At 36.3% G+C, this 20,822-nt stretch overlaps 2 protein-coding genes and 1 non-coding gene across 4 annotated transcripts in view; 2 read left to right on the top strand and 1 right to left on the bottom strand.

Annotated features, from left to right (window-relative positions):
- Positions 1–1,003, top strand: part of LOC121416069 (DNA endonuclease RBBP8-like) — a 32,731-nt gene extending 31,728 nt beyond the window's left edge. Inside the window, exon 10 of the mRNA XM_041609531.1 lies at positions 333–1,003. The gene's annotated coding sequence lies outside the window, so the exon portion shown is untranslated. The remainder of the gene's footprint in view (positions 1–332) is intronic.
- Positions 1,004–2,829: 1,826 nt separating this feature from the next.
- LOC121416053 (solute carrier organic anion transporter family member 4A1-like) overlaps positions 2,830–20,822 on the top strand; it is a 77,373-nt gene continuing 59,380 nt past the window's right edge. For both annotated transcript variants that reach the window (XM_041609503.1, XM_041609496.1), the window contains exon 1: positions 2,830–3,788. In XM_041609503.1, the coding sequence (XP_041465437.1) occupies positions 3,665–3,788 (124 nt within the window). In that variant the 5' untranslated portion in view covers positions 2,830–3,664. The remainder of the gene's footprint in view (positions 3,789–20,822) is intronic.
- TRNAM-CAU lies at positions 17,372–17,443 on the bottom strand. The gene has a single exon. It is a non-coding gene; the product is annotated as a tRNA-Met (tRNA).

Here is a 20,822-nt window from a genome sequence, read left to right as displayed (position 1 = left end):
ACAGGGGAAGACATGCATACGAATAGACGGTAAAGAGTGAGAGGGGGAGGCCCAAAAGAGCGATACCTTGCAGAGAAGAAAAGAGAGTGCAGAGGGATTTTTTTGTGTGGGATCCTATGGTAGATTTTAAAGTTTCAACTCTCTTATTCTTTGATGAATTTCATCAAACTTTCATCGATATATATATATATAAGAATTTCATCAAACTTTCATCAATATATATATATGGGCCAGCTTCCAGTATGGTTACTCTTATAATTCTTGCACTGACGTATAGTAGACCTCGTATGCATCCAATTATTTAATATCGTATTTTCGAATTCACTTCGCAGACACTCACTGGAACATTGAAAATCTATTGAAAATGCCTGTCAAATCATAATGGACAGTGTAGAGGTCATTGTTGGTGGACCGGGCCCGCACACCGTCTTAAGACCGGACCGGACGAAAAATTGAAAATATGTCGTTTATCTCGAGTCTAGGACGACACTGCTGTTTCGATTTGTTTCGATTTTTGACAAAGGCTTCTAAGAATTGTTTTGAAGGGCCTTTCTACCATTTTTCTACCATCGAACATTCGGTATATTTACATTCTCATTACGTAACGTTACACAGCTATACTCATGCACGTGATGCGATCTCCACGTGCGTCAACGGTTGCCGGTAGCCGACCTAAAATCAAGACCGTAACTTGTGTTTGCCAGTATTTGTGTAATCAAATCCCATCGAAAGTTAATGATGGGACAGAAAATAATGAGCGCATCAAGGTGTAATTTAACCACGAAATTTTAGCACGTGAACTGTTGATGAACTGTTGATAAGGTTCGCTTGAATCTGGGTTGGGATTGGTCAGTGGCTCACGCGAATTTAAAAAAAAATGAATCCTAAACCAAAATGAGTGGAATAGCCTGAAAGATGAATGTTAGGAGCATATTTGTGAAAAATCAAACCCCCCTAAAAAATAAAAAAATTAAGCGTATACAGTTGAACGATGAATAGGGGAAATAGACCAGTTCGTAGTTATGGACAATTTTGGTCAAATGACCTTTCATTTCTTTCAATGATGGGCAGATTTCAAAGCAAGATATTACGTAAGCTTGCCTTACATAGCAGGATGAAGAGATTGAATAAAACCAGGTGACTAGAATAGTACACCAATGAACACTTCATGAAGGTATTTGTTGCATTCCTACTTTGAATGCATATCATAGCATGTTGCACAATGTACTTGGCAAACTGTGAAATACCAGTCGTTCGTGGACGCATTGCTGTTTTTTGTGGATGTAAATGAAAACTACAATTCAAAAGAATATATGAATAATCAAGACATCAAAGTTGGTGCTTATCTCATTAGATTATAAACCACCTTGTCACTTTAGTACAAATGACCTTCCTCTGATCATGCGTAGAATATTTTGATCATGTGCAGAAAGGAACTACGAACTGGCTTATTCATTAGGGATAAACGGAATGGCTAATTTAAGCATTAATTTTTTCCTTCAAAATCATATTGGCTACATCATTATGATAAAAAAGGTGATCTTTTGTCGCGTATGGACAAGAAATAAGAAAATAACGTAAACATGTGAACTAAAGATAGACTAATCAAAGTAAAAGCTTTGAATATTTTTTTATGAGGAAGTGAAACAAAAATCAGAGTGCTAAGAATCTATATATACCTCTATCATTTGTCGTATTATACACGGCATAAACAATATGAAATGAGTTTTTTATATTATTGACTAATTATCAAGCAGTGTCGGGCATAGACATGCGTACTGCCATTTTCAGATTTAATGTGTACTTTTGAAATAAATTGTTACTTTGATTATATCTGGTCAGATGTTATTGTTGATTTCTTATTACTTGTCCGGACGCAAGGCAACCGGAAAGCTTGTCAGAGGCTTGCCGACATAGCAACAAGAGTAAGTTTGCGAAAATTTGACCGTACGCGGTATTCTTTTTTCGGAGGGGGGGGGGGCAGGAATATGTGAAAATGATCGAAACATAATCATGAGCGACAGAATCGTATGGTACGTAATTTTGAATTTGTACTTGAACGATCTACTGCAAATGGAGGTTTGTTGAAAACTTGCACCTCCGTCCCCGCTGCGTAGATCCGTAATTCAAACTATACTGTTAAATTATCTCTTTTTTTTACCCCATTCGTGACTCGCATTATCAAAGTAAAATGCCTTAATGTTGACTACTTTCCAAGGAAAGAATATTCGGTGAGATTGAATCACTTAAAACATTACGGCCTGTATTCTGAAGTCTGGTTTAACTTTGACCATGGTCTCACTTTGTGCTAAATTACCGGAAGCCAAAAATGTCAAAAATTTGTTTACATTGAAAGAATTGTCTTTTCAATGATTTGAGACTGAGAGCCAAATTAGCTGATACATTGAACTTCTACACTTACAGATCACTCCCGATTGGCTGTCCATAATTATATTTAGCCCCACCTTTTATTCAGAGTTTGAATTAAACCAATCTTTAGAATCAGTCGAAATATCATGATATTTGCATGAAACACTTAATTAACACACCCGATTTCCTATAGGAGGCGGATATCATATGGCCACTCTGCGTGAGAAAGCCTTTGGCCAACCCGCAACCCGCCAATCTCCCTTTAAACGTAAGACTGTAATATAAGACATGTAAGTTTTCATCAACATGCGAAGTATTTAACATTGAAATCTTAATTGTCTACCGTTAAATTTATTGCGAAGCGCTGGTTTCCAGTTGAGGGGTGTCAGCAACCTTGGCATGTTTGAAATTGGTCAAAGCATTGTTTCGGATTGACCATTGTCAAAGCGATACATCAATAAAAGGTCTCTTATCAAACAAGATTTCGGTTTCTGCGAATTGTATTTTTCATTCGGGACAGAGCTTGCGATTGAGGAAGCTGTTCGTATATGTACACGACATAGCTACGGATTCTGATAATAAGTGTTTCGATTGTTCAAGACCGGTTACGATTCTTGCATTAACACGGCATTAACACCAAGATTCCGATAAATTTAGGTTGCGATTAATTAGAGAACCCCATCATCATTGCGGACTAAAGTTTTGGTTTGTTCAACATCAAGTTTCCCAGTGGACTAAAGCTCGCATATTCAATGAATGATAATATTGATCACTCTAACGCGAGAAGTGCAACTCTTAATATTTAACCAGCGACATTCACGTGAGTCATCCGATGTTCAATATCAGTTCATTGCATTCTCTCGCTCATTCCATTCAGCGAAAGAGGTCAAGTGACTCAGACTACGAAATGTAACTGAGTTATTCACCTCTTCATGCTACAGTACATATTTTGAAAAGAAGCAAATATCTGCGGATCAAATGTACTTTAATTTCTCTGAATAATATCGAGTGCTTATTTTGTTGTGTTTTGCCTATGAAAATTAATCAGACCGCCGTACACGCCGGGTATACACCGAATCAGATATCCATCTGCAAGAGAGATTTGTCGGGTATGCTTTTAGGAAGATTCCTGATATTTGGACAGTGTTATAAATTTGAACGTTATGTGAAGGACAACAGTATCATTCCTCAACAGTGATAAAAAACAATAATAAATAAAACACGGAGTTTTGTGTATGTGTTTGGTGCAAAAATATAATTTGATACAAAGTTTGTGCTGTTTCGGAAAGCAAGAATGACAGGAACATCTGAAACGACGCCCAAACATATTGAGCATGTCCATACCGTTGATGTGAGGGATGAATCCACCGATGGATCTCTTCAATCCCTTCCGCGGGAAGGAGAGGAAGAAGATTCAGGTAAGAAATCGTATTTTCTGTTGTTTATTTTCTTCATCCGCCGCCCCCATCCCGGGTAGAAAGCCCCGAGTAGAAGGAAATGCTCTGCAGTAATATTGTCAATTGATATAATGCTAATGAATACGTATCAAATCAAAACAATCAGAAATATTGTCGTGTGGTCCAGTGGTTAGAGCACTGGACTTATAATCGCAAGGTTGTGAGTTCGAATCCCAACTCTGCCATTGTCTCCACGTTGATAAAAAGGCCCGAGAGTGATATCTGTCGTCTATAACGTCAGCCACTATGACTGATTAACCTAGACGTAAAATGTTTCCAAGGTAATTGGTTATATACCAGCTTGGCGTTTATCAGCAAAATGCTGTCCTGCCGAGTTCCTACGGGAGTAAACAGAAACAGAATATATTGTGGTGACCATGCAGGGTGGATTTAGTGCACGATTCAATTCGATTGAATTCATTCATTTTCTCTTTCAATCTTTTTACATTTACAATGGTTGCTCAATATACATATTTACAAAATACAACATTTAAATAAAAATGATACAATACAAATAATACAATAATACCTTGAAATCGAAAGGGAAGGAGACCAACTAAAAAGCAGAGCTTGTAGGGTGAAGGCCCCTTTTATAAGTACATTTTTATGAATAAAAATAAGATAAAATAAAAATACATACAATGAATAAAAAATAAAAGTAAAATAAATGAAATTGTGATAGGAGATTATTGTAATTTTGTGGGGGGGGGGGGTAGAGGGGCGTTGGGAGTGAAATGCCTCGGATTAAAAACGTGTTTTATTCAAAGATATATGATATAGGCCTATATACAAAATGTGTTTAGAGTGTTGAAACCGTTTGAATATGTGACTTATGGCAATGGTAGTATAATTGACGTTTCCTCAGATAAAATAATGGCGCTATACAAATGCTTTTCATTATCATCATCATCATCACGGTTATCATCATGACCACCGCCAACTGAATGTCTCCTTGCTTGTATATTTTTTCTTAGGTTTTGAACCCTGTAGCACGTTAGTAGATCAGGGCCCAAGCATAAAGCTATCAGATTATTTTGTCCTGTGTAAATTTGGACCCATATAATTATATTTACATGTGTCTTGAATTGACACACTCTCCCCTATGAAAATACATTATTTTCATCAATACCTTGAACTGAATGTGTGCTGTTTTTTTAAAGGAATATGAATATCTACCTATAGGATTTGTTTTCCCAATCCATTAATTTTAAATAAAACTCCGTTTACAGTATATGTAGATGTAGGCCACATGTGATTACAATTTGTATTTCCTTATATAGTATCATTCATGGAAATATATAATGTTGTTTATTGAACGTGTTTTTTCTTATCTGTATGTTTGCCGTGGTCATGTTCTCTTATAGGAGGAGAATGACAAATATTCTATACTCCTTGTAATGGACTTCATCACACAGGCATACATATGGGATCTTTGGGAGGAAAATGGACGCCCAAAATTTTTACGACTAGGAAAATAGAGGGGAAAAAAGAAAGGGAAATTTAAAAAGTGTGAAATATGATAGCATGTTCGGAATATTCATGTGAAAATTATCCCCCCAACTAGATCTTTGTATTAAAATGGTCAAATTTTTGCTCGAACGCTCAGCTATCTCGCAGCCCTTTATAAATTTTGCCCTATGCGCCATGTGTGCCCCCTCAAAATTGTTGGCTCCTTGCGCTTCTGCTTTATTAGGTTGCTATACATACCATACTTGGAAATCTATTGAATCCATTCATGGCCCTTATTATTATTTTTTCCTTCGAAATCGTACTATCTCGGATCAGTTTGTGACGTACAAATACGTCTGGACTTCTGGGAATAGGTTGAAACTTGACTTGATATACCATTTGAATGGTACAGATTAAGTTTCATAACAATACCAGCCTTTCATTCTTAAACCGGACACAGTATATCATGAATCGTTTAAAGATCAAAGAGCCAAAAGTTTTCCTGTTCTCACCTTTCTGCCAAAACTAAACTTACAAAATGATAATGACATAATGTACAATGCGCAAATGTATGTCTACAGACTCAATTGGCGTACAGGTGGGGTGGGGATTTGGGCCATTCACCTACCTCCCACGCCATGCCCCATCCCCCCCAAAAAAATAAAAAAGCTCCACGATCAAGGAAGAAAAATGTCAGAAAAAGAATAAAAGAGAAAGGGAAAGGGTAAGATGTAATTTTTTTTATGAATGAATATAATGTTATAATCTTTCAGAAGATTATAAGTTTTCTAAGAAAATCACAAAATAATTTTGCTAGCTCGCTGCACTCTGTTGATACTTTTTACACAAATTGTTACAGACAACATGTTATGCCCTTTTTTTCTTCTTGTTTTTTTTTTTTTTGGGGGGGGGGGGGCGGCTCATTAGGCCACTGCCGCCCTCTCAGATCTTTGTTGACCAACGTGTAAGACTAAATACAACCATACCAACTGTTGGTCCAACAAAATTACGTGCAATACAAATGTTTTTTTTATTTATTAGGTTCATACTTTAGCATTAACCATTCTGTTGAGACGGAATGTGAAAATTGTGGAATAAAGATGTTCATGAACTGGCAGTACCCTAAACATTGTATAGGTAAATTTATTTCAAATATTTGAAATAAATAAATAGGTTCAATCATGAAGTAGCTCCATGATTCATTCATTCCTGCGGAGTGAGTTTGCGTGTCAGTGAATGATAATGCTCCATGCATCACTGTTGACATGCGATGAACGGGTTATGAATATTCTCTCTAAATCATATCTCTCCCTACGAGTTTGGAAATAATATGTCGGTATTGCAAATTGATTTTTAAAATGTATAATACATAATGATTTAGTTTGCATTGTCAATTCCTGGCTCTTTTCGCAAATTGAGGAGTGTGAATATGTATTTAGCAACCCATGTGTAACTCAATGCATGTCATAAATCAATTTTGATAATTACCGTGATGAATAGCAAATGAAACTGTACTTGGTATTTTTGTTTACATTGAAATAAGTTCATTTTGATTGAAACGATCCATTGTTTACAATTAATGTATTCAAGGTCAGCTCATGAATTTAGAAAGAGTACTTCAGGAATGATATTCCCTGCCAGAGGCGATGCTATATAGGGCACCAGGCAGGATCTACGGCTTGCAGCCAAAGGGGGGGGGGGGGGGGGTGCAAGAAAAAATATATCTTATCTTTAAAGAATTGAAGATTCGGTAGTTTAAAGGAGCGTATTAATAGGAATGGATTATTTTATTTTCATCCTCACTTTGTCAGTACAAAGCAGTCAGGTAATGTATCTGTCAAGACGTGGTTTAAATTTGTAATACCCATATTTTCTTCTGTGAGAAAAAAGAGAAGGATGAACATTTTGCCTTGCCTCCTATCAAGATAAATTGTGACGGTTCCACGACATTTTCTCCGACGACAACTGCTCCATTGTTAATTCCACACACTAACGGAATGATTAACTTCTACCCATACCATAACCTACATGTCCGTCCTAAACCCGCAACACAAAACCGCGTATCTATCGTAACGAAATAAATCCTCGCCGGAACAAATGTCGTGTCACCATACGGTGACCTGGCCCTTGCCATGCCATACCCGTTGATTTTGTGAGATTTCGGTCCGTGTATGAGGGTGGGGTAGTGAGCGAGACGACCCTCTCCCCGGGGGGGGGGGCACTCAGTATATAATGCATAGTGGGTATGTGCCGCGGAGGGGACCCCCATTTTCACACTCAAATTTCCGTTCCAAGGCATAGCATTTTTGTCTTATTGAGAAAAAGAACAGAGAAAGCCGCTCCAAGGCATAGCATTTTCTTCTTATCGTGAAAAGCGAAGAAAGAAATCCGCTCCAAAGCTTCGCATATTTTCCGTTACGCCGTTCCGGTCGCATTGATCTGCTACAATGAGCCGAAATTTTGGTGAAAAGCGGCCGCTGAGCGAGGTCCGACCATTGCCTCTGTGCTAGCGCACCCGGCGCCCGTGCCGCCGGGCTAGCTGTATGCACGTATGCCCGTTCCATGGGGATGCATATGCGCACTCACATGCAGGCGACTCGTTCCAAGGACCCCCGTTTTCACAAACATTTGTAGTTCCGAAGCCCGTTCCGAGGACCCTCCTTTTTACAATTAGCCCGCTCCGAGGCCCCCGTTTTTTGTCTCGCCCGCGGCACACCCCCACCACTTTTTTGGTCGAGTGCCCCCCGGGACCCTCTCTCATAATTATATACGATGCTCTACAAAATCATAAATCCAAGGGGAGGGGCATGCACCCGCCCCCCCGTTTTCCCGACATCGTCCCCTATGGTCCTCCTATTTTTCAAACATATTCAGCGATGAACTATTAAAACCACGCATCTGCTTCAATAAACAAATAACCAGTATGCTAAGTATACCATATATACCTCTATAAGCTTGACAAGATTAATTACAAGTGCCACATTATAATGCTACACTCGCGTCTAAATGGATAATTTGGTGCATAGTAATGATTATGAAAACAAAAGCCTTCCGTGAAATATAAGATAAAATGAGTTAAGCCCATAAACTGCAATTTGTCTAAGCATGAATAGTGGAACGGTGAAATTTTCATCAAACTTGAATGGAAAATAAGAATAGTATGACACTTTAAAAGGTTGTCTTAACAAAAAAAGAAGGATTTTGCACAAGGTGGGTGATATACACTCACTATTGCTTTTGTATTTTTTTATCACATCCACTTTTTGTGTGCATTAATATTTCAATGAATGCTATTTCGGCACGAAAATTGTAGGGCTATTCCTTTCTCTTTATTTTTGCTGCAGCTCCAGTCAGGGACCTGGCCACGATGGATTACATAGTAAAATAAAAATAGCACGTTGTTTAAGCCTGGCGCTCTAACAAATTGTTTAGACCTTTTGTATACTATTGTTTAAACTTTTTTAACAACTTGTTTAAAAACTTTAAACAGTAGTTGTTCGAGTGACGGGCTTAAACAATGTGCTAAAAATGTTAAACAACGTTTTTACAGTGTATTGCATTATTACTGTGGGTGCTGAGCTTAGTCACGGCACCCACAGTAACAATATTTAATCCTCCATGGCCAGGCAACTCCTACAACAAAGTTATAGAATGAATATATTTTTGCTTGCATTAAAAAAATATACGACAGGATTTTTCAGAGACGGTTCTCTTTTATATGTGACCGTGACCCAGCTGAATTTGAATTGCATGTATGCATATATTCTTTTTATCACTCGCTTGTAACGAAGAGCAGAACGATTATGAAGTTGTTTACAAAAAAAGACAATCACAAATAGATCACAATGGAGGTTGACGATTCATGGAAATTCGACCCATTTCTAAAGCGTAACTTTGGGCCATGATGACTGCCCCCCATATCTTATATGAATTTAACATGGGCGTGTTTCGTTCGGTGTATTTTCCGCTATTTTCATTCGTTGAAATCGACCGTAGATCTTTGATTGTATGGCTGTAATTCATTTATTATAATAATAATAATAACGTTTTATTTACCCAGGGTAGCCACTTCAGTTAGGAAACTGCTCTACCAGCGGGCCCTGCATAACATGTGTTATTATTACCCTTCTCCAATCTAAATGATAGCAAGAAGGCAAAAGGTCCCATTTTTATCAGTCTTTGGTATGACTCGGCCGAGGATCGAACCCACGACCTCCCGTTCATGAGGCGGACGCTCTACCACTGAGCCACCATGTCCGGTTATAGTAGTATAAAGTTCGATCATACATAGAGTTGAGGCCAGAAATTTACATACACCCAGAAAATTCAACGAAAAGTTGACACTTGCCAAACATCATAAAATTTACTGTATCTTATAAAATATTTGTGCTATCATGACGAATTTGATATCAAACACAGGGGCGGATCCAGCTTCCGCCATTTTTTTTTTTTGGGGGGGGGCGCGGAAAATTTCACCCATATTTTCCCCGATCGCCCCTCAAAGTTGAACATTGATTGTTTCTTTGAAGGGTTGGTCCTAACAGTGACTTTTCTTTGCTTTATTCTTATAAATTACAATAATCTCATAAGCCCTATGTATAGTGCGAGCGCGAAGCGCCAGCTAAAGCTTTTAGAAATTTCATGTATTTTGTCCTGAAAATTGAACATTCTGGGGCTCTGGGCAATGTTTGTGATCTTAAACAAGATGCACATGTAACTAAATAATTACTGTGAGCGTGAAGCACGAGCAAAATTTATTTAATATATGTTCTGGCCTGATCGAAAATGGACCTGTTGAGGACAGTTTGCAGTTAGCCATGAAGACGATACATATTTCAATAATCAAATAATGTGAGCATGAAGCGGGAGCTAAATATTTTTGAAATTTCAACCTAAGAAAATGACACTAAGTACTTTTTGTCATCATTAAGAGGATAGCTAAATAACTAAACAATACTAGCTGAATAAACAAGATTTGTAGACCTAAACATGTCATAACTTTTACTTTCATTGGATAGATGAGACCCCAACCCAAGAATGTAATATGTGAAAAAAAACATGTTGCATATTTTTTAATTCCCAGGGCTTCTTCAAGGCTTTATTTTGATAGGCACTGTAGAATTATACATATACAGAAAAGGTATACATAATTATCTCACCGTTCAAAATGCGAGCGCTCAGCGCTAGATAATAGGTTTTGACAATCAGAACTGAAAAGGAAAACTAATATTTTGAGAACTTTATGGAATACACAAAGAGAATAGGTACTTGACAAATGAAATATTGCTAGCGCGCAGTGCGAGCTGAAAATGTTGATACACGACTACAAAACTGGCATTTTACAAAGCACTTTTAAAAATCAATTCATATCATAAATGAAAGCTCGATATCCGCGCAAGCGAAAATTTTACATATTTTCCCAATTTTTATTTTTATTTTCCAAGGCTTCCCCTCATCTCATTTTATTCATTCGTTTTCCTCCTCATTTTCCCTCTTCTCTTTATTTCTCCTCTCTATTTCCTTCCTTTTTTTTTGCTCCGCCAATATGAGGGGCCCGGGCTGCGCGTTTCCGTTTTACACCCTGGCAAAGGCATTTTCCGGAAAAGTAGCCAAAAAGCGACTAGTGAAGAGTCTACGTCTACGTTTGTTTACATTATCAGCTGGGCGCGCGATCCAAAGTCCGCACCGAAGTTATCCGCAGAACGTACTTGCAAATGCAGCTGAGCAATAGAGATGTATATGTATTGTCAATATACATCTCTATGAGCTGAGCTTATACTTTCCAGGTTCAGTACGAATGTTTGAGTTGATCATTTGCCTTGCCGATTTGCTGATGTCTGTCTTTCTCTCTATCTGTCTATATATCTATCTCTCAAATTCCATCTCTATCTATCTATCTAACTATCTATCTATCTATCTATCTATGTAACTGCAGTATCTATCTATCTAATAATCTTCTCTGTCTCTCTCATTCTTTATCTAACATCTATCTATCTCAAATTCTCTATCTCTCTCTCTCTATCCATCCATCTGTCTGTCTTTCTCTATTTCTCTCTCTCTACCTACCTATGTAACTACAGTATCTATCTGTTAATTTGTCGCTCTTCTCTCTCATTCTTGATCTATCTGACATCTATCTATCTCTCAAATTCTCCAGCTCTCTCTCTCTCTCTATCCATCTGTCTGTCTTTCTTCTATCTATTTATCTATCTATCTATGAAACTACAGTATCGGTTAATTTGTCTATCTTCTCTGTTTCTCTCATTCTTTATCTATCTAACATCTATTTATCTCTCAAATTCTCTATCTCTCTCTCTCCCTCTATCTATCCATCTGTCTGTCTTTTTCTCTATTTCTCTTTTTCCGTCCATATATCTATAACATATCTCCATCTCTCAAGTTCTCCCCCCATCTATCTATCTATCTATCTATCTATCTTCTATCTATTTTTGTAACTACAGTATCTATCTATCTGTTAATTTGTTGATAATCTTCACTGTCTCATTCTTTATCTATTTAACATCTATCTATCTCTCAAATTCTCTCTATCTCTCCCTATCTATCTATCTATCTATCTATCCATCTGTCTGTCTTTCTCTATTTCTCTCTATCTATTTATCTATCTATTTTTATAACTTCAGCCTTATCTATCTGTTAATATGTTAATAATATTCTCTGTCTCTCTCACTTTTAAATCTATTTAACATCTATCTCTCAAATTATCTATCTATCTCTCTATCCATCTATCTATCCATCTGTCTTTCTCTATTTCTCTCTATCTATTTATCTATTTTTTTAACTAGAGTATTTATCTATCTGTTAATTTGTTAATAATCTTCTATGTCTCTCTCATTCTTTATCTATTTAATATCTATCTCTCTATCTATCTATCTATCCATCTGTCTGTCTTTCTCTCATTCTCTCTATCTATTTATCTATCTATTTTTTTTAACTATAGAGTATCTATCTACCTGTTAATTTGTTAATATTCTTTGTCTCTCTCCCTCTTTATCTATCTCTCATCTATCTATCTCTCAAATCCTCTATCTATCCATCTGTCTGTTTTTCTCTATTTCTCTCTATCTATCTATCTGTTAATTTGTCTATCTTCTCTGTCTCTCTCATTCTTTATCTTTCTATCTATCTAACATCTATCTATCTGTCTCTCAAATTCTCTATCTCTCTCCTTCTCTAGCATCTGTCTGTCTTTTTTCTCTCTTTCTCTTTGTCCGTCCATATTTCTATCTATAACATCTCTCCCTCTCTCTCTCTATCTATCTATCCTTCACTCTCTCTAACTCTCTCTCCTCTCCCTCTATATATCGACCTCTCTGTCTCTCCCCCTCTCTCTATTTATCTATCTATCCATCCATCTCTCCCTCTTTCTCTCTCTTTCTATCTATCTATCCACCTCTCTCTCTCTCTCTCTCTCTCTCTATTTCTATCTATCTGTCTATCTTGTCTCTATCTATTTATCAGTCTTCTATATCTATCTTTCGGCAGCTTCTAAGTGTATCAATCCATCAAACTTCAATTTGTCTTTCCATTATAAGTATCTGTTTATTTTGATTTTGTCTGTCATTCTATTCATTTAGTTCATAATTTATTTTTAGAAAAAAAAAAACTATCATAAACATTGCAACGCGACTGCAAAAGCATGTTCGGATTTCATTCCTGACTGCCGCTCTCTCTGTACATGAAGTGCCGAGGAACTCTGTGCTCTGATCAGTAACTGTGGAAATTGCATGCGGTGGTGGACTCGCCTGTGTCGCACGCTGCATGCAACCAGCGACGTGTGTAGACTCTTCACTAGTCGCTTTTTGGCTACTTTTCCGGAAAATGCCTTCGCCAGGGTGTAAAACGGAAACGCGCGCCCGGGCTCCTGTCGGCCCCTGGATTCGCCTGTGAAACAAATGAGTATGTCATGCTTCTTCATCACATTGCTTTGTCATCAGCAGCTGAAAAATATTTAGGTGTCAATTTTCCCCAAAATATCTTTATCTTAGACAAATTAGAAATAAAAACTTGACAAAAACATTTCATATTTGTGCTAGTTACTTCTCAACACTTCTCAACATTTCAGATTACACTTTTTTGTTCAGTGGTGGCATATCATGAGAGAAAATATAATATAAATCAAAGATTTGACATTTATATATTCCTATAAAACGATGCTTGAAAATATGATAACAAACAATAGAATACATTTGGCGCGAATATTACTTTTTTCAAAGAAAATTCCACCTGAAATATACTTTAATCCCAATGTCATCCCAATCATGTGAAAGAGCTTAATATACGCTCTTTTAACTATTTTGATACCAAATTCGTTATGGCATATATTTCTGAAGATATAGCAAATTTTACGATGTTTTGGCAAGCGAACAAATTTCACTGAATTCCATGCACTGTTAAAAAACCTGATTTTACAGAAAAAAGAAGATTTTGCAGAAAGCAATAACAGAATCATTCTGTAAATTCATAAAACATGAATTTTTCTGCAATTTAACAGAACAGTTCTGTTTAAAAAGGGGAGAAGTGTGTTTTATTTAAGGAAATTTGTAAGGTTCTATACACCAAATACCAATTTCCTGTAATTTTAAATGATATAATGTAAGATTACGCAATCTGGTAAAATTACAGCCGTTCTCGAGACTCTGCTGCAGGAACTTCTTATATTTAAAGGGTAAACAGTGTGGGTGTATGTCAACTTTGTCCTCAACTGTATATTTATCATAATTATGTAATAATTTGAAATCGTTGTGATCTTAACAGTTTCCATTTTCTTTGAGTTCATTAAGTCTAAAGCTTATATATTTCATCAAATTAATTTCTTGAATTTAAGAATCACTGTAAACAGAATGAATAAGTATTCTTTATTGTTATCTGTCTGTCTGGATATGTGCTTTAAATGTAGTAAATAGCACCAACTAACAATTCAAACAAAAACAGAGAGAAACAAAACAATAAAACTGTTGCTTCGCTGAACAATAGGATTTACATGTATTTTGTTGTATTTGGTATATATGAATACTATTCCATCGCAAAATGTCCTGTTTTTGCGCGAAAGATATGTTGAAGATCGTTATATTAGAAACTTTCATGATCTTCGAACAAAATATATAAAAGCAGTGGCGTACCGTGGGTCACGGCATGGGGGGCACCATAAAAAAATCTGAGTCACCTAGTGAGCGCGCGAAGCGCGCATAGTTGCCAGGTATACTGACCTAAAAGAGACATTTTAAGGACAGTGTCATTAAACGGATATGTATCTCAATGATCAAATAACGCGAGGGCGAAGCGCGAGCTGAAATTTTTTGACATTCAGAACTAGAAAGGGACATTATAAACAATTAAAAAAAAATCATGTTACATATCTGTCTCGCTAAACAAACAATAAGAGCGCGAAGCACAAGCTATTTTTTTTGTAAATATTGACCCCAAACAGACATTTTAAGGACTATATTTTAGGAATCAATTGAGAGTAGACATATCTCGCCATATTCATCTAATGTGAGTGCCAAGCGCTTGCTGATTTTGTTAGAATTATATCTAAACACAGGAAGCACTTGTAGTCATTGTAATCATGATTAACATACGCATCTCACTAATAAAATATTGCGAGCGCAAAGCGCGAGCTAAAATTTAGGAAATTCAGACCTGAAGAGGGGCATTCTAAGGCTTGTTTTTAGGAATTCACTAAGACCATACGCATTTCACTAACTGAATGATGCAAGCGCGAAGCGCAAGCTGAAAATTGTTGATATTCCGATCAGAAAAGGGGACATTTAAGGACTGATTTTAGGAACTCATGAAGAGCAGACATATCTCACCAATCACTTAATGCGAACGTAAGCACGGAAGGAAATGTTTTATAATAGGACATTAAATGGCGCGATCACTTTAAGTAGTCATGAAAAAGAAGCATGTCACTACATAAAACAATAATAGCTGGAAGTGAGAGGAAACGCCCTGAGCGAATTATGTTTCATAAAATTATGACCAAAATGTTTATTTATGTAATATACATCAACATAACATAATTATGATATAATGTAAAATTAATAATTTCTTCTGTCCCACTACGTTTCTCTTCTTTCTCTCTCTTTTTTTCCTTTTCCTCGTTTTTTTTTGGCCAGCCGATGGGGGGGGGGGGGGGCACGTCCCCCCATGCCCCCCGTAGTTACGCCACTGAATAAAAGACAAAATATTTATCCAGAAAAAAAGGAAAAATACTCCAATATGAATTATTAGCTGTCTGGCCCGGAGCCCTCAACGCCCAGTTATCTTATTCCACTTCAAAGTTTTATTGAATTCGCATTGTATTTAGTTGTTCCATATAGTCTTGTTGCACATTTTTGTTCACTGCATCTAGAAAGCAAGATGAATGTCCCCTTTAAATTTTGATGTTCTTTCTCTGAACCTTCAAATCCTCGTCATCGGATAGTCCGATTCGGCTCCGACAAGAAATGTCAAACCATTCCCTCAAAAAGATAAGCATGAAATCTGTTAATGGCTGCTGGATCAGGAACCATATGATAACATTTCTTCTGTCGGTGAATCAATACTCCATTTCATCTGAAAATATGAAAGATTCACTCCCTCAGGGGAAATGGTTACAGCAAATCCGTCAATCGACTTCTGCAAATTGCGTGACGTTCGTATCGGCTATATGATTTTATTTTGTAACCATTCTAAAGAAAAATTATGATCACAAAAGGTCTACGTTTACTGGATTTGGGACAATATTTTTACATTTTCATACCGTCTTTCTTTGCTTTCCGTCCATCTCCTACAATGGATGTGTGGGATTTTTGCCAGTCATTTTGAAAGGAAGTCAGATAAATGGGTTAGGCATAATTGTAGGCATCGATACCTTGCATCCAAGAAATCATTCGAAATTTCATCAAACCTTAATGAACCAATCTATCCCATATCCGTTCGTATCATTATTCAATATTTGATTTTGTACAATGTTTTATTTAACATTTACTTTTTATTTCTAATGCTTGTCATGGCATTGAAACTAACTTTTTAACTGTACGGGGTCATTTATATTTATGGTTAAATCCTTCTCAAAATCTCAGGCGTGTCTATGAGACGAAAAGAGAGAAGCACTTAAAGGGGAAATTCACCCAGAAGAAAAGTTTGTTGTAGAATTATCAACCCCCCCAAAAAAAAAATAATGAAAAAATAATGGCGAAGGTTTGAGGAAAATCCATTCACGAATAAGAAAGTTATTAGAATTTTAAATTTTGGATTTGTGACGTCATACACGAGCAGCTGCCACATAGGTTATGTATTATGAAAAGCATAAATAATGATTAGAAAAATAATGGGTCCTGATGACTTTTTTGTTTGTCTTCTGTTTAGGAACACGTGTGAAATGATTTGTCTATTGATGTACTAAAGGTACAGTATAAAACCATTTTAAATTTTCGGAGAAAATGACATTCCATTTTTTTTTAGCATGCGATAATTATGTAGGAATGCTGCTCGCATATGACGTCATAAATCAAGTGATTAGAATTCTAATAACTTTTTTATTCTTTGGTGGATTTTTCTCAAACCTTTGACAATTTTTTTTCAAATCATTTTCGAGCTATTTTTACAATATTTTTTTTTTGTCAGGGTGAACTTCCTTTTAACATGCTTAATTGAAAAAAAATAGGGCTACCTTGAACTTTTTTGTCTTTATAAAAATTACCTGCCTTGAAGGTATCTTGGACATGTATAGGCCTAATGTTTTTTTTTTCTAATGGCTAATTATCGACTGGATTTGTCCGCTTGAGGCACTTTAGCGATAAAGCAGTGGCGTACAGATTGGAGGGGGGGGGGGCTTGGGGCGTTTTTTTGATCATGAATCAAAGTTGATATGTAATAATGATGATAGAAATAACGTCTTATTTACCCATGGTAGCCACTGCAGGTAGGAAACTGCTCTACCAGTGGGTCCTGCATACAATGTTATTATTACCCTAATCCCATATAGAAACCATGTATTAAGCGCTATATAAATACAATGTATTATTATTTTTACATGCCGAGCACCAAGCAAGAAGTCAGAAAGATCCCATTTTTATAAGTCTTTGGTATGACTCGGATGGGGATCGAACCCATGACCTCCCGTTCATGAGGCGGACGCTCTACCACTGAGCCACCATGCCCTGTATGGAGTCACGCAATCACATTTTTTGTTATCTGAAATACGAAATATTCCAATTTCTTCTCATTGTCACGTGAAACAAAAGTGGTATTCTTCTCGAAATATGTGGAATTACCACTGTTTAAGCAAGTTGGTCTTTATTGTCAAGTTGGTCTTTATCGTCAAATCTGTAAAACTTGAAATATTGCATAATTCAAACAATAAAAAAACAAAAGAAATAGTGAGAGTAAGGGACACCATCGACCCGCTCCTTTGCATGTCACTGAGTTGTGCATTATAACAGAACTCTTTTTTTTGTGAAAAATAAGCGAAACTTTATAGTCATAACTTATCTATTTTACATCCGATTTTGATGAAATTTCAGCGTTATGCTCGTTTCATCTTTCTCTAATGATTCAAATCAACATTTTTCTGGGGTGGACCTGACCTTTAACGTATTTCAGGTTGTCGGATCGCTGAGTTATATGAATCAGTGTATCATGATGAAATAATGTAATACGATGTATAACAAAAGCAATATCAATGGTAAACATAATTCTAATAAACACTGATAATTGTGATAATGGTAATAAATGACAATGATGAAGTCAACGAGAAATAATGCATGCTGTTAGTAATTGATAATGCTTATAGCCATTAGAAAGTATATTAGCAAGTTCAAAGGGGGAAAACATCAGAAGGGAAGAAAAAGAAAACTGAACACAGCAAAAAATGTGGTGTTAATCGGTGTACATAGAGGACCACAATTATTTTACACCGGTGTTAAATTGACAATGTTAGTTTAACACATATGGATTACATCACCTTTGGTTGTTACACTTACACTCTTTGGTGTTACGTTCAATCTCTATAAGGTGTAATTTTAACACCTCAGGGTGTGGTCCTCTATTAACACCAACTGGTGTCAGTTTTAACACCACAGTTTTTACAAGGAATAATCCATTCCATCGCTGGTCAGCTTCCTATGTTTTTTTTTTGTTCGAGGTGATAGATGATACCAAACTCTACGTTTTTATCAATTTTTATTTTATTTCAGTTCATTACTAAACGGGTTGAGTGCCAGTTTGTTGTTTTCCGATTGACATTACTGCCTGCAACGTCCGGTTTATTTGTGACGTCATAGCCTCGTGACGTCAAGTATGAATGTCAGCTATTTATTATGACCATTAATATTTGAACAGGAAATATCATTTGTAGGCATTTTCTTTTACCCAGCAGAATGTCATAATTTAAGCATGCCAATGTCAAACACATAATTATGGTTAATGTAAGAGAGAGAGAGAGAGAGAGAGGGGGGGACGTTGGGAGATGATGACATTAAGCAAGCTAAAACACTTTGGAAAACAACCATTGCGCGCTCACAGAAGAAAAATACTTTGCTAAGAGTTGTCAAATTCGTCAATTTTAATTCGTCCATTAACTAAATTTTGCCAGATAAAATTTGATGTGTACTTTTTTAAAATTTTTGTGAGATAAATCATAAATTTGATTTAGTTTTAATGTTTTTTTGGAATGTCTCGTCTCCATGGTTGCATGCGTAGGAAGAACGCTGATACTGAGTAATCAACGTAAATCATGCATGGGACACCGGGGGAGGAAGTTTGTGTCGCGTAACTGTCTCGACAACGGTTGCCAAGGAGCGGCATACTCTGCAGTCCTACGGAGATAGGTAAAATAGAACCAAAAAAGAATGTGAAAGAGAAAGAAAGATCAAGAGATCAAAACAATTAACATAAAATGAAACAAAATGAAATGAAATAAAATGGAACGATTTAGAGAGGAAAATAGAGACAGCTAGCCGAAAGTGATTAAAGGTCTTTGTTTAGTGCATTCATATTCATGTATTTGTTATTCATTTATTTCTATGAGCAATGATATCTTGTTTAACATGTTTAAAGCTTTGACATAATTTTCTTGATTAATTTTCTTGATTTGTATTTTGTTGGAAAGGAAATAAATGAAATGAAATAAAGGAAAGGATAAAAAGGGAATATAGAAGGAGCAGGTTACATGTAGAGTCAAACTATGATAAGATGAGATGAAACTTGAAGGAATTTAAGGAGAATGAAGGGTGCGGGTTTTTGTGGTAGAGGGGAAAGCAAAGAGGCGAAAGATAATTGATCTGTTTTTAATGATAATGTTGAACACACCTATTTCAGCTAGATTGGCATTCCTGAACGTAAAGCTGCACCCCCTCTTCTCATCAAGTTCAATCCTATCATGACTATCATGATAAGCTTGCCAGTATCTATTGCCTTAATTTAACCTTGGCATTGTCTCTTTACGATTTGTCACTTCTGTGCTTTCCCTGATATATATTATTGGGACAGTTGTTGTCTGCTATGCAGGAAATTTCGGATGGGTTAAAGACCGAATTCCAACACAGCATTTTGGGGCTCGACATAATTCAGCCTCGTATAATGCATCACAAGCCATCATAAACGTCGAAAAGAAGGTTAAAAATTTCCCAAATTTGTTTTTTATTGAACAGGAATCACATTGTTTATTTTGTGTTGATGATGTAAGATATGTGTATGATTTTGTAAGATACAAGTTTAGCATTGTATCCTGTTAACGTTTAATGGGGAAGGTTTCGAAACGAAAACCGTAAAGGAAACCCCAGACTTCTTGAAGTGTGTGTATGTCATCTTGCATCTTGTTATTTTTTAAAAAAATCTTATTTCTTGCCTCGGTTGCGTCACGGGGCGTGGCTATTGCGTCTCGACGCTAGCAACCAATTAGTCAATTTCGACTTCATGGATGATAATCATGAAAGGATCAATGGAATAACCAAGCACTTTAAAACTTGGTTGAAACCCAACAATGTAACCACATGTTGTGTCCTGATCATCAAAGTTAAGGGTTTTTTTTAGCCTTCTAACTATTCAGGCAGTTCTCAGTAATTTAACTCGTACAGTATAGCAAGAAACGTCCCCTCCCTTGAAGATTTAAATTTCACTTTCATGCATGATGGGCAGACTAAACATACATTTATGAAGAGACTCGAGATTTTCGAAGGGCAAAAGGACATTTTTTCACAAATAAAACAAATAATCAGGGATCACAATATTTAAAAATGATTTACACGTAAAGGGGCATTCTTGGTAGACCCATTACGGTGATTTCGCACGCCCCACATGTTCAAGAAAGAGCTAAATATATTTCACATTGTAGGAGGAATTTTTTTTTGTCATTTTCTATAAAATGTGGGCCGTCATCGGTTTCTTATTCTGCGTACTGCCCGTGTTGTGCGTAATATTTTCTAACCTTTAAATGAAGCCTTTAAATAATATAAATATCTTATTTACGACAATTATTTTTTCTAATTGTAAAATTTATCTTGTTTAAACTTTAATGTGCATGCGATTTTATAAAGGCCA

The sequence above is a fragment of the Lytechinus variegatus genome, chromosome 1 (assembly GCF_018143015.1).
Source record: "Lytechinus variegatus isolate NC3 chromosome 1, Lvar_3.0, whole genome shotgun sequence".
Classification (NCBI taxonomy): domain Eukaryota; kingdom Metazoa; phylum Echinodermata; class Echinoidea; order Temnopleuroida; family Toxopneustidae; genus Lytechinus; species Lytechinus variegatus.
This window is presented reverse-complemented; position numbering and strand designations above follow the sequence as displayed.